The sequence below is a fragment of the Numenius arquata genome, chromosome 4 (genome assembly GCF_964106895.1).
Source record: "Numenius arquata chromosome 4, bNumArq3.hap1.1, whole genome shotgun sequence".
Classification (NCBI taxonomy): Eukaryota; Metazoa; Chordata; class Aves; order Charadriiformes; family Scolopacidae; genus Numenius; species Numenius arquata.
The window spans coordinates 45046841-45062117 of record NC_133579.1 but is presented as its reverse complement, the minus strand read 5'-3'; the positions used below and the strand labels follow the sequence as shown (position 1 = coordinate 45062117).

Genomic DNA, 15277 nt, shown 5'->3' with positions numbered 1-15277 from the left:
TAACTAACGTTACTGAGTGCTTAGTGTTCACATAGTTAAAATACTATTGAATTAACTTGCCCTGTGGGGAATCAGCACTTTTGACAACTTATTCTCAGGTACCCAACTGAATCATATCGTTTAAGTGATTCATTCAGCAAATCAATACAGGCGTAGATAAAAAATCTAGTTTTGGAAGATGGCATTCAGCCTCTCTGATATATAAGATCATTCCTTATCTTTCTGCAATTCCCCATGTAATTCACAAAATGCAGTGAAACTTTTTCAGCGATCTTTTTTATCACACAAACCTCTTTTATCCCTAAGTTTCTCTGAATTTTATGCACTAATTAGATAAGACACGGATTCTCTAAGATAAAGCAACATACAGTATGATCATACCAATACTTTATTTTAATGCATTTATGTAGATGCTTTACTTTTGACATCAAACCATTATTTCAGAATCCACTTATCAGAGCAAGTGTACCTGAAGACACATAAAAACTGACACAATTTATATAGCTGTTTTAGGCAAGTCTAGTATAATCAAAAGGCTTTGCCTATCACATGATCTGCTCTCTTTCACTTTATTCTTTCTATGACCCTGATGTAGCTATCAACACTATTTTCTATAAATAATTGAACAATATTTTCCTAAAGCCAAGTACCTTTTAATAGGACTACCAGATACAAAAACCCAAATGTGACATATGAAAATTTAATAATTAGATGTAATATTCAGGTAATTAAGATTCTGAGTAACAGATGTAGGGGGAAAACGTGTAATTCATCACAACTACAGTCCACATTTTTGAAGGGCAATTCCCGTATTTCATCAGATAAATATAAGAAACTTGAACACTTATTTTGGACTGGTATTGATTTTTTATATTGATTTTGATTCTCAGCCTGGAGAAGAGAAGGCTCCTGGGAGACCTTGTTGTGGCCTTTCAGTACTTAAAGGGTGCTTATAAGAAAGATGGGGACAAACTTTTTAGCAGGGCCTGATGCAATAGGACAAGCAGTAATAGCTTTAAACTAAAAGAGGGTAGATTTAGACTAGACATAAGGAAAAAATTTTTTACAAGGGTGGTGAAAGACTGGAACAGGTCTCTCAGAGAGGTGGTAGTTGCCCCATACTTGGCAGCATTCAAGGTCAAGCTGGACTGGGCTCTGAGCAACCTGATCTAGTTGAAGATGTCCCTGCTTATTGCAGGGGGGGTGGACTAGATGACCTTTAAAGGCCCCTTCTAATCCAAACTATTCTATGAGTCTATGATTTTTCTCTCAGTCTTATCTATTCACCAGCAAATGGAAAACATACTGCCTCCAGCTCTTCCCAGGACACAGAAACAATACATGCCATGTTGCCTCCCCCAGAAATTTCAATATGCTAACAAGCTTAGCCTTCTCTAAGAAATCAATCAACCAGTTGAAAAAAAGATATATTAAACTATGGTTTTAGGGAAAGTTTCTAATTCTGAGTAGATGTTTCTGTGACAATTGTGAGCATCAATTTTCACATCATTCTGATTCCCAAGCCAGTTATTTCTTACATTTTACTTCTCTGCTCTCAGATGAGATAATTCTGTAGAGTTACGGCTATGAGTTCACAGATGCAAACAGTTATAGTGCAAAAATCCCTTTGCCATGAAGATCAAGACAAGCAATAACCTCTGTCACACCATGATTCACAGGCACTGTCTTATCCCATGTGGTAGAAAATGTTACTATACAGCCTATCTTCATGATATGCAGAGCTTCCTATGACAATATTAGTGACATCTTTACTGTTTTCAGACTTCCGTGTGCATGTTGGGGTGAGAAATAGTAAACACTACCCTATGTTGTAGATTTACATCAAAGTTGAAGAAAGGAAACAACAGAGAATAAAAACATACTTTTGAGCATTGATTCCATCAATGGCCTGGATCATCCTCTCATTCAGTTCTTCCTCAAACCTTCTTTTCTGTGATTTTGTTCTGAAATTAAAAATGTGGAAAGATACTTTGGAAAATCATTACATTGTTAATAAACATTAACTTTAAACAATGAGGTGATAGCTGGCATAAACTTGAGGGGATACTAACATTATTTTAATATTTATACTGAAAAGGTAACACAGATTTTCTTCAACATCAAGTTTTTGGGTTATTTGCCCAAACCTGATAACCTGTTGCAGGATTCAAATTCATACAGAAATGATAGTAGTGTACTTACAGTAACTTTAAACAGCCCAAGTGATTTCATGCTTATTCAATTCTATAGAATTTAGGTAAGAAAGTGTTTACTACTTATTTTTCACATATGAAGCAATTTTCCTTGGAGAAATAACTAAACAGATGAGGAGACATTATCTAATCACAATCCTCTTGGCAGAAACCTAACAACACAGGACTATCACGTAACTAGATAAGAGCTAAGACTGCCACAAACACAAGCTCACAGTCAGGCTTCAAAACCCACACTTTCATGTCCTAATAAAATACTGATTTTCAAAGCTCTTATTATTATCATTTCAGCTCTCTCCTGTGGGAATGACTAACTAGCTTATCTAGAATCCAGGTTATATGCCTCATTATGTTGAGGATGTTAGACTGCAGTAACGGTTTCTAGAAACTCCTTCCATAATATGGTATCCAGACACATGGTAACATTTGTACTTTTTAGATCAATTTTGGAGTGGAATTTAGGAACACAAAAGCCAGAACACCTCAGAATCTTAAAGCATTTCATTATGTGCAGATACCACAGTCCAGTGAATTATTTTTTTTACCATAAGGCTGATAGAAGCCCTTTTGACACTTGGTAAACACTTGGTTTTAAAATCAGAGACTGTTTTTATTAATATCATGCATATTCAACTTGTTCATCTTCTGGAATTTAGTAATTGCATAGCTCTTCAGTGACCTCTGATTTCTTGGGGAGACATTTACCAAGTAGAGAGATGGGGAAGGAACAGGCAGAATGACTTGTTTGCATAACCAAAGACAATAAAAATACAAATTTTTAAAGGGTTGTTTCAAACTATTTCATGGTATTTATGATGTTACTTGTAATGTTGCAAGAAAGACATTATTTGAAGTGTTATCAGGTTATTAAAATAAAAATTAATCATTCAGGGGTTCTGACAGTGCTGTTTTGCTTTTAAACAGATGTCACTCTTTTCTTGATTTAGAAATTCTGAGGGTTTTTAAAGAAGTGATCAGTTCAATCCTGTTTCCATTTCTCATCATCTTGCCCTAGTCATGAAGTACCAAGCAGCAGAATGAAAACTCAAGCTATTGTGATTTTACAAACATTTTGTGTAGCAGGAGCACCACAGGAAGACCACAAAATATCTTTTGAATATTAACTATTGCAAACACACTACAGACTTTGAAATAATAAAACACAATGCAAGTACAAAGCAATTAACAAAAATAATAAATAACAAAAAATAATTAACAAAAATGTCTCTTTCAGTACATATTATTAGCTGTTGTAACACAAATTATTAACAGCCTTTCCATCTTCCCTTTTTTACCCCTCTGTGCCTCCTCTCAGTTTTCCTGCATGTAATCTTCTCCCCACTGATAGAGTAATTAGGTTGTTAGGAGGAGCAAATAGTAGCCCATCAACATACTTATCGTAATTCAGAATAATGCTGTTTGTTAGCAGGAACTGTATTCACAATCTATAAATAACGTCTGCTGAATCTGTTTCCATTACCCTTCTCTATGTAAAAGGTATGAGCTGAAAAAATAGTTTGAGTGAGAAATGGCCCTCAATACTTGAAAACATTCCTTTTATATATATATGTGTATGTATATATATAAATGACTATGCATTTATATGGACTTTATATGAATAAGTGATTTTTAAAAATTACATTACCTCTCTCTGCAACGCTGAAAATGATATTGCCCCATGGGAACATCCTAAAAACCAAAAGAAAATACCTATGAACTATAATAGACTTTGACAACATTAAGTAGCTTTAAAAAGTGTTGAAAACAGGGTCAAGTAAGGAGAAGAGTTTCCAAAACAAATACTTTTAGCATTAGATTAAAACTGCCTAAAAGAAAAATCTAGCCAAGAGTGAAGATGGAGTGACCTGGAGACAAACTGATCTATCATTATCACGCTAAATAACTAATATAATAGTCTGAATCCAAAAATGTTTTGCTTTACTAGAAAGTCACTGCTTCAAAGTCACCACTGTTTTAATGTAGTCCAAACTCCTACCAGCTTCAGCAAAAAACAGTTTGAAGTGTTTTGAAAAAAACAGACCTGAGTAGCCAAATACAGGCAATAGTCATTATTTTTTGAACACATTTTTATTGATAAGCAACAGCAGCCATCACAACCACATTTATTTTGTGATTAATAGTGATGGCTGGGCACTTTGTGTAATGAAGATGTCACAATCCACATTCTGATGCACTGTATTTATTGAACAAGATGGGTTAGCTGGCTCATTCCTGCATTCTCATATGTAACATGAACAAAACTGAATGCCAATGTTGAAAACTATTAGAATTTACCTTTATGTTTGCACTTTCTAGAAGTAGAAGACAATGCAATGTACAATCTTTGGACTGACAGCAGTAAAATAGTGTTAGCAACATTAAAAAGAAACCTTTTTTGTGTTCAGCATAAGAGATGTAACATTGCACCATAGCACTGTCCAACTCAGGCTGTCAGCCGCTGCTGATGAGCGGTTAGGGCACCTTCAAAAAGTAGATGTTACAGTGAGTATGGATTTAGTTCCCAGAGAATGTTTTGAATAAAATCCACTCCAGGTACCACAGGGATATTCTAACTTCACAGCCTTCTTTCCAGGTTTGGCCATGTTCCAAATGGAGAATGTGGCTAAATAGCCCACAAATCTCAGGGAATGTCTCTGTATCAAGTGTGTTGCACTCTGTTGCACTCTGGCTTTATGTTCAAAATATCTTTCCACAAGGTGAACAGCAGCCATTCTAAATGCCATGACTGGGGCATAAGCTCAGTGGGTCAAATGGTGTATTTTAGTAAGTATGCCGGACTCCTTATAATTCCGAGATGCACTTTATAGCAAGACATGTCTCCTTAAAGCCTAATTCAAAGCTCACGTCAATGGAAAAGCTCGCAGCAACTTCACTGGGCTCACTGCCCTGTACAAATGCACATATTTTCTTCTATCAGAAAGAACCAGGTATTTACCAGTGAGCACCTTTTTCCTTTCAAATATTGTTAAATTGTATGAAATGACATAAGTAGGCCCCTACTGTTGTGCTAATCTTGCCGTTTTCAGTGGTCATGCTGTCCCTGTGATGCAAGTGTGCAAATGGCTTGGCTGCTCCCCAAGATTCCAGGTACCGGGTCATGCGGACAGAAGCTCTCATTTTGGCTCCATCAAGAGTATGTCGAGGTCTAATGTGGTGCTGAGGGCTTCGCTTCTCTCCCTGGTTGACAGAGAATAAAACGTGATATCAGCCTTGGTGTTCATTACCTTTTGAAGCACTAATGCATCATCTGGTGCCACATGCTTAGGAACTTAAAAATGGAGAGATGCTAAGAAACTGAAATTCTTAATGATATTGCTGGGAAATATCAGAGACTTATTTCTGAAGAGCGGGAAAGATTTGCAATGCAAACATTTTGTATTTGTAGGAATCAGTAATAGCTCTGATCAATATCTTATGGTAGTGAATTATTCAATAAAGAGATTAGTGGTCCTGCTCAAAAATAACTATGACTGGCCACAAATAAAAGCACTACTAACCTTAGGATTGATTACAAAGTAAGTCTTAACATTATGCTCTTTCAGATATGGGTCCCTCACATCTCCATCCCCATCTTCCACTTTGTAAGCTCCATTCAAATGTGCCAAGGTGACTGAGGTGATGTGAACACGGCTGAAATTATATTTTAAAAGAATGACAGAATCACAAATATCGATCAAAAGCATAATTTGAACCTGATCAACCTTTTACTAGCTTTTGGATATACTTTTTATACGCTGCTCACTTCATTTACAGTCCCTCTAATCTCATTTTCAGAAGTTCTAATGGGCATAAATCTGAAGGTTTCCATCCACAAAAAATGCTCTTTAAATCACAGAAAATACTGAGTGCCTTTTTTTTTTTTTAAACTTATTTTTAAGGACAGCACTAAGAATTAGTTCAGGCTCCTCCATGAAAGCTGATGGCTGAAAACACGGTACCTATGCATTTCTCCATGGTACAAAAATCCATGTGTTCAAAGGTTAACAGAGAAGCCTCTTACCCTGGGACTCCTCCAGCTTCCATGTGATTTGCCAGAGTAACATCATGTGACCACACATCGTACTGCCACTTCTGTAACCCAATAACGCCACAAAGCACATTCCCAGAGTGCACTCCTACGCGCATATTAATATCAACTCCAGTTGCATCTCTCACTTTCCTGTAGTTGAGAAGAAAGTCTGTGTTAATAGACATAAGAGGGCCTTTGTTTTCTTTTCTATATTACATTTACTATTATCTATATTTGCAACTATTTGTAGTAAATATTAATTCTGAAGTCCCTTTTATACTCATCTGAAATTATTTGGGAGGGCTGAATTAAGTAGTGGAAATGTTCAGTCTCATGGTAGAACCTAGGGACAGCCTCTGGTGTGGCTTTTAATGCAATGACAGTCCAACAAACATATTTTGGAGATCTGGAACTACCGTTATGCGCTATTCTAACTGAAGACCCTAATATCTACATTGGAGACCTTCTTATATGTGTGTTCTGTCAGGTCCCATTGCTCTTGCATGCCTGCTTGTGAATGGTTCTGCTTGGAGAGGAAGGATGAAAACCACAGCACCTCACAATATTCTACAGGCTGGTGGCTCATACACTTTTTGGGGATATGGGCTCAGTGCCATTCAGGCTGTGGAGAACACAGGCTCAACAGTCTTCCACATGCTTGGTGAACACTGTACCCACTAGATTGTCATACAAAGAATGAGAGGTCACTCTCACTGTCCAGACCACATCTAAACCTCTGACCTTTCCAGTGACTTTAGACAGGGTTGAAGTATTTGTTTACCCCAACCCAAATCTCAGAAGACCCCTACACATAAGATAGGCATTCATCTTCTGAATCACGGATGTGTGACTAAAGTCAAACAACCAGAACATTTTCATATATATATCATATGGGTACCTAACTACATATGTAAAGGGTTATAAAATTAATTCAGATGTCTATAGGCTTAGGCAGTTCTAACAAATGGAAAGATTGTAACTTAACTGGATTTATATATTTAAGCCCCAACTCATGGGGATCAAAACCTAGCCAGTAATAAGGTTTTGTAAGCCAGTAATAAGTACATTCAGTTATCTTGGTGGAATTCAGGATGTTGATGGAAGGAACACCTATAGAAAAAGAAAGTCAAATGGCTCCTGCATACGAGTCAGGTTCATAGTTCTAGCAACATCATCAGTCTCAAGGATGAGAATCATCGGCTCTGTACCTTCTGAATTACAGAATTAAACTGGCCTGCTTCTCTTCTTTTTTTTGAAAGGCAACACAGAACTTAACTGGATTAATTTGATATGTTAAATCCTACGTGTAAGCAGCAGTTCTCAAGTGATTTTTTCTGGGAAATGAAAGTAACAGGAGCATGACTGAAAGTATTTTGTTAAACTGTGTTTTGCAGTTATTAAAAAGAAGAGAGGAGAAGTTTTTTAATTCCCTCAATCTCTATCAAGTGTTTATTGACATCTCCTTTCACTTTGCCATTTTACACTGCTCTTGTGTAGCTGACACACTTGAAAATGAACTGCTTGTAAATGATCTTTGTAAGCAGTCAGCAAATGACAAACACCACTTTGCTCTTCACAAGGAATATGACACAAGCTTAACACTTAGGGAAAAAAAAAATGCTTTACAGAACTGGAAAAAGTGGAAGAGGAACATTTATCCTCTAGGAGTGCTTGTCGAAAGGCTGCCCTGCCATATTCTGCAGAGCAAGCCATAAAGTCTGTTTTATAATAAGCTCTCAGGAGTTAAGGAGGGGAGCAAGTAGAATATGTTCCAGAACTGAATCTTCTCTTCTGTCTCACAAATTAAAGAAACCACAGAAGATTTTAAATTAGAACTGTTACTCTGGACCAAACTAGGGTTTATTTCTTCTCTCCTTTATTTCTTGTGCTCCCTGAACAACTGCTATGACGATGCAGGCACTGAACGCATCTATGAATGTAGCCTATCGCATGCCCATAGGACACTTGCCTTACCTATGCAAGTATATCTGAAACTTCCAGCTATTATTTAATTTTCTGCCCACATGGTCTCTCTGATCTCCCTCAGCACACCACAGTCAGTGTGCCCATTCTGGCGGGGCAGTCAAAAATACTCATCAAGACTGCATTTTTCCTATTGCAGCCTTAAATTTGAGTTTGTAAGGACTCTATTTTTCACAGGCATGGTTAGCTTGCTCGCAGCAACTTTACTTGACAACAAGCAAGAGTTCAGGTCATTAGGAAAGCATCTATTCTGTTTATCTGAGCTTTATTCATTGATAATTCTGGACTAATCTATCTAAGACTCACCTAGTCCTGTTTTATGTACCTTAACACATTCAGTGAGCCTTGAGCACTTAGTTCCCTGCAAATTGCCAGCTTTAAAAGCATGCGTCCCTTTTGGATCAGACCTGCAGGAATAAAATCATACCTAAAAAAAATATTTTGCTTTGTATCTAGCTTTCAAATTGATACAACCATCTCATCCAACAGTTTCTTTCACTTTCCTCTGACATGGAACTCATTGCACACAACCAAATCAAAGAGAGCCTTTGACAATCTGTGGCTTAGAAATACATAAATTAGGAAGTCAGACAGACAAGGGGGTGGAGTTTGGGCTGAAGGAAAACAGCCCATATATTCTTACACAAATATATTTTGCCTTAGCAGATAAACTCTAGCATTAAAGCACCCAGTTAAGGTGGCCAGATCTAAACATCATAGGCAGCACTAGCATCTATGGCTTGATAACGTGAGCATCCCACTCCTGGGCAAGCAGGCTGCGGACTACAAGAAACACTGAATTTGTTCCAACATAGAGCAGAGAAGCAAAGAAAATAATCAATGGGACTACTAACATGTTTAAATGGAAATAATCCGTAGCGTAGTGAGGCTGAATTGCTCAAAATGGAGCTACACATCATTAGGAAACAAGACTAAGGCTTTATACTACATATCACCTGGTAATTTGGTAGTATTCCTCCTTTTTGCTTCAAAGACAACTGGAACTAAAACCATATTCAGGTGGTAAAATCTATACAGAACTGTTAATCTAAACAGCAAACTACTTTAGTTCAGTAACTTAGGCACTGAGGTGTCAGCTTGCACCTCAGTGACTGAATATAACAAAAACTCATATCTGACAAAAAAGATATTTTAGACAGAGTGAGTCAAACATATTGAGTGACACTTCCAACAGCAAGAGTATTACTACTTCTAGTTTTACAGGCCACAGAAGTATTTCAGGAGATGCTTCCACACAAAGACATAGCAATCACACAACAAAATATGGAATTGATTAATAATCAGTAATTTTTATCCACCTGCAGGCTGCAACACTTGACATAATACTTTGGAAGCATTTGAAAACACAGGGTACAGATTCCTCACTTCCTACAGAGATGTAAATAGGCTGTGATAATTAGGCATCTGTCTACAGGAGTGTTGTGGATTCTGACTACAGTAATAAAGTGAGATCAGAATGTGCTATATAACTAAAAGATAATTTTCTAGTCTATAAGGCTGCTCTTACCAAGGAGGACCTTATCATCCAGCATTAACAATGAACATACTTGATAGCAGCTTGAGCAGAAAGTTATTTCCAAGAAAATTGGGAAGTTCTGAAGTGTGAGGAACTGACAGATTGCTCTTTGAGCTCAAGTAAAGCATTGCATTGTGATGTGTAAAATTATACTTTGTTCTTTATGGCTTGAGCTTAGCATTGTTTTTCCACAAGCCTATCACCTTCTATACTTTTTTCTCTTCAGTGAAAAAGCAACAGGTTGACTGGAAACTCTATGCAAATGCTTTTAACTCACATGTATCACACAGCAAACAGATCTTTTGAAATGTAAACCAGAAAGGTCTCATTTTCACTGAAAGGCTGGGGAAAAAACCCAGCATTTTTAAGCCAATCAAGGAGGGGAGTCAGAACATAGGGACAGACACTCTTTTACCTACTGGTCTACTGAAGGGATATTAGCTTTAGTTCCTAATATGCTAGAGTAGCAATTCATGTAATTATAATACAGTTCTAGCATATCTAAATGAAAAAGAGGAAGCATCCAGTGAAAGCAACTGAAACAATCAAATCTGTAGATTTTAATTCTTGGCAAGGAGAAGTACTCCAAGTACCATTTAAAAAAAATAGATTTCTTTGGACACAATGTAAGGTACAACCATATCTGGATGGAGAAAAAACATTTTAGAACATGCAGCAATCTGATTCCTGTACTGAGGTTAGTTTTGCAAAAGATCCCTAAAGCAAGGAGATAAAAATCCCAGGTTCCACAAATACTACACCTTTTCCATGAATACATTAGAAGGCAAAACCCCCAAATTTGCATTAATCAACCTACCCATATAGTAATTACCCTGAAGCGACAAGGCGACTGAAAGCTGCTCTTTTACAAGACTTTGAAGTCCCGTCATCTTCAGAACTTCTACAGTTGCCTATAATCTGTTCCAAATCTATTCTTCATTAATAAGGTAGAGGATTCCTCACATATTTCTTTTCTTGTATCCTTAGATGCCTTACAAATGTTAACCCATCAGATGCAACCACAGTTCTTTTTCCTCTTTCACAATCACATCAAGCCACCTGTTATTACTCGAGTTACTGGAAGTAAGTTACAACCGTTATTTCAAAAGCAATCACATTAGAATTTTCAAATACTTTGTTCTGTTTTCTGTTTCAAAGACAGAACAAGCATAAAGATTATGGGAAAGAAATAAGGGACAAATACAGCAACCCACAAATCCAAAATACTGGTGATAAGCACCGAATACTCAGTGGTGCCCTAAAGTGTTGACTGATAAAACCATCACCTAAAAAATCACCTAAAGGCCATCACCTAAAAAATTAATCGTAGAAAATTTGAAACTGAACCTAAACATGGGTTCTAGTAAGACATGCACATTTTGTTGCTTATTTAGCAACACGGAAAGTAGGCCTCCCAACCCAGAAATCTGTAAACCTCTAGAAATGTCTTTGGTAGACATGCTCAGTATCACTCCACAGGCTCAGGGGTTGAGGTATCTTAATTGTGAAGGGGTATTTGCTCCTGACCACCACTGAACTCCAAACTCAGCGGGAGCCAGGAACTCTGGCTTCTCACAGAGCCTTTTGACTACCAGGTGGGTGGCAGCGTCGTGATTCTGCAAAAAGCAAAGCTTCCCAAGTCCTAAGTGATGTCTATTGGGATATTCACCATCTCATAATCACAGAATCACAGAATAGTTGAGGTCAGAAGGGACCTCTGGACAAGGTGTAGTCCAACTGCTGCTCAAACCAGGGCCAGCTAGAGCAGGTTTCTTAGGGCTGTAACAGTTGGATTTTGAGTATCTCCAAGATTGGAAACTCCACAGCCTCCATGGGCAACTTGTGCCAGTGCTGTCACCCTCACAGTGAAGACAGTGTTTCCTGATGTTCAGAGGGAATCTCCTGTGTTTCAGTTTGTGCCCATCATCTCTTGTCCTGTCACTAGGCACCACTGAAAAGATCCTGGCTCCATCTTCTTTGCACCCTCACTTTAGGTACTTAAAGGCATTGCTAGATCTTCCCCTTCAGCCTTCTCTTCTCTAGGTTGAACAGCCCCAGCTCTCTCAGCCTTTCCTCATATGAGCGGTGCTCCAGGCCCTTAATCATCTTTACGGTGCAGTGACAAGATAGTCTGGCACAAGCCAACATTTTAAAAGATTTCTTTGCTGAGACTGAGATCAAGATTACCATGCTGGACCTTGTAGTGAAACACACCAGCTACTGCAGGTCTGAATGTTTCAACCAGCAACACAGCTACAGATAGAAGAGACAGAATTGTTACTGTTGAATATTTAACAGAGAGTTCAGCACTTACTTAATGGCTTCACACATGTCCAGTCCCATTTTCACACAATTCTTGGCATGATTTTGAAGAGATATAGGCAGTCCAGAAACACAGTAATAGCAGTCACCTAGGATTTTAATTCTCATACACTCATTTTCCTGGAGGAAAAAGCAAGGTCAGATGGTCACTTTCAACTTGAATTACATACATGAAGGGTTACCATTACAAAGACTGACTTAAATGATATTATCAAAATCATTCTATTTAAGCTTGTTTCAGTAGAGAAGGATTTGGCTTGCTAAAAAAAGAAAGGCTGTCAGAGGGTTTTGTATGGATGATTCCTCTATCTGTTACGGTCCTTAATGGGAAGTCAGATCACTGCAAAACATATATTTGCAGTGCTGTTCACACCTTAGATTAAAGCCAAAGTATCTTATATTCAATCTAAACAAAGTCTTTTTGTTTGAAATACAAAATCAAAAGACCTATCCTTCTACGTTTACATCTTTGAAGATGTACTATGCAATGCTCCCTGAAACTAGTAATCATAATCTTATTTCTATCTTTTATACTCTAAGGCAAACTAAAGATATTTTTTTTAACCAATAATGGACAGTTGGTTTTGAATAAATAAAAAACCACAAAAAATGATCTATTTTAGTGTTCATGATTTCACTTTAACACAAAGAATGAAGTTTGGTGTAATTTTTATAAAAATGACACCTAAATAAACAGAAGAAAATCCTCTGATTATATTTTAATCTTTTCTTGAGTAATCAAGAGACTGTGGTCAGTAATTAAAATTGCTTCAATTACTATTGTCTTCCTTGTCTTCCAGTCTCTAAAATGCTTTTCAGAGATAAGAAAACTGACAGTATCAGTTTTCTATCTTGAGTTTCCTAATCCTTGTTATTGTAAAAGATCTATTTAAAGAGCTGTTCACCTTCCATTAAGCTTTATAGGGCTCCATGAGCTGTCTCTATTGGTCCTATTAGAGAGAGCTATCTTGGGTTTCACAGATTATCACACTGGCAGAAATACACGGTTGCACTCAGAGCCAGATTTTTTCTTCACACGTTTCAAATCTAACCTTCCTGCCAAAGCCTCGGAAATGCTGCCTGAATGTAGAGAAGTCTCCAAGAAGAAAAAATATTTTAAAGATAACTTCTTACTTATTTCAACTAACAATAGCAGCCCAGTAGGAACCCACCTTTGCAATTTGATCAAACTTGCCAAACAGCTCATTTAGCATGTGCACCAATTCCCCTGGTGAGCAGTCACTGGCCAGGCGAGTGAATCCCACGATATCAGCGTACAAGATGCTACACCGGAAATGAAAAGAAACTTGGTCACTGTTTCCTTCCACATTTATAACTCACATTTATAAATCAACAGCAGAACCTGAAAGTAGGCATTCTGGACTTCACAGAGGTATGCCCATACCCAAAAGAGCTAAACACAGAACAATAAATATAACTATATTTATAGGCAAACCTACATTTACCTTTTTAGGCATTACGTTTATAGGTAATATATACCTGTATTTACCTTTATCGGTATTACCTTCACAGGTATTACTTTTATAGATATATTTGTAGGTCTTTACAGGCATTCTATACCTATATCTGTTACAGTGTATTCAAAAAATAGAAAGCTTTTTCCTGCTTACAAATTGGCAGTATAATAATGGCAATTATTTTAACAAACATTTTTGTTATCAGAAATGGTTTAATAACTTTTTGTCATTGTAGATAGTTTCTGTCTAGATTGATCTGTTAATGGTATGCAGCATGGAAGTCTTTGTTCACTTGTTACTCAGACTATTAAATTCAATCTTGATTGCTAAGATATTCAAGTCATACACTATGTTTCTATTCATCACTTGACCAATTCATAGAATTAGGCTAAGGAAAAAGTATTTGTGCTCACAAGTGAAAATGAACTTCTTCAACAGTCCTGCAATACTAACTTTAAAAATGCAATATCTAAGAATGTCATTCTAATTAAGTTGTTCAATCAAAAAAACAGGCAAAGTAACTTGTAAAGATGAAAGAGTATTTGAAATAAATGGTGAATTATTTTCCTAACTTCTAGAAATTTGTAATTAATAAATGATTGGATTTGTCAGCAGAATATTTTATCTCAGGTACTGTGTAAAATACATATGTGATACAGGTGACTCTATTTACATTTTATAAAACCTGAGAAATTGCTCCAGTTAAGAAAATTACAAATTCACAATAATATAACTAATACAAATTACAATTTTGACTAGTATACATCCAAGTAGGATTTGGTACTTCAACCTGAAAAATCAATACATTATGAAGAAAGCCTACTACTGCATGGCTTTTTCTAAACAACTTTTTGTACTATCAGTTTTGTTGCTCTTCTGGAACACAGAACTGTTAGCATTTGATCTAATTAAGGGATACTAAACATTAAGTTGTTGAAAAACAATTATTTTGTTAATTGCTTTCTTAACCCTCCCTTTTCAAGATTCTTCTGAATGTTGTTGGTATATATTTTATTACCTTACATTGGTGTGCCTTTTGACATACAAATTGTGGAAGTTGTTGGTGTTTTCCAGCTGGCCTGCCTTGGGACCTTGTAGCCTCTGAATGATCTCTGCTTTCATTTCCATGGCAATGTGAGCAGGCAGCAAAGAAAGTAGAAGACGCTCCTAAAATTTAAAATGAAACGTCCACAATTTCTTTAAGGAGAACAAAATTAGCATGGAAGCAATACCATGCAAATCATATGCTATTGTCAATACCCTAGAACATTTTGATGAAGGTTGCACCCAGGCATTTGCCTGGTATGGCCCCCAAAATTAATCTGTTCCTTGAAGAATTTAACAGAGATATACACACATGTCCAAGTAATATCTAACTTCTTCAAGGTTTTGTGTATATTAGAGAAAGCTTAAGCTAAACTTAACATCTGAAGAAGTTATGTACACTAATCTATTCAATAGCTGAGTAGGATGCAGGAAATACAGATTAGCAAATAAAGCAAGAGCTGCAAGGACTGTTCAGACAACTTCAGTGAAATGCAGTCCAATTCCAGCAAACCTAGGCTAAATATTTTTTTTAGATGTATTTCAAATGTTTAATCATAGTTTTTGCAGTTGCTAGACTGAAAATGAAAAGATAAAATCAGAACACAGAGCATATTGAAAATGTTGGACTTTTGTAGACTATTTTGATATGTACTCTCCCTTTACCTTA

The 15277-nt window shown here is 36.7% G+C and overlaps 1 protein-coding gene across 1 annotated transcript in view; it reads right to left on the bottom strand.

The window, feature by feature from the left end:
* Positions 1–15277, bottom strand: part of ADCY2 (adenylate cyclase 2) — a 223165-nt gene that overhangs the window by 64276 nt on the left and 143612 nt on the right. The window contains exons 5-12 of the mRNA XM_074146221.1: positions 14582–14730; positions 13258–13369; positions 12078–12205; positions 6235–6393; positions 5732–5864; positions 5235–5411; positions 3859–3902; positions 1884–1964 (exon numbers count right to left, since the gene is read on the bottom strand). Coding sequence (XP_074002322.1) covers positions 1884–1964; positions 3859–3902; positions 5235–5411; positions 5732–5864; positions 6235–6393; positions 12078–12205; positions 13258–13369; positions 14582–14730 — 983 coding nt within the window. The remainder of the gene's footprint in view (positions 1–1883; positions 1965–3858; positions 3903–5234; positions 5412–5731; positions 5865–6234; positions 6394–12077; positions 12206–13257; positions 13370–14581; positions 14731–15277) is intronic.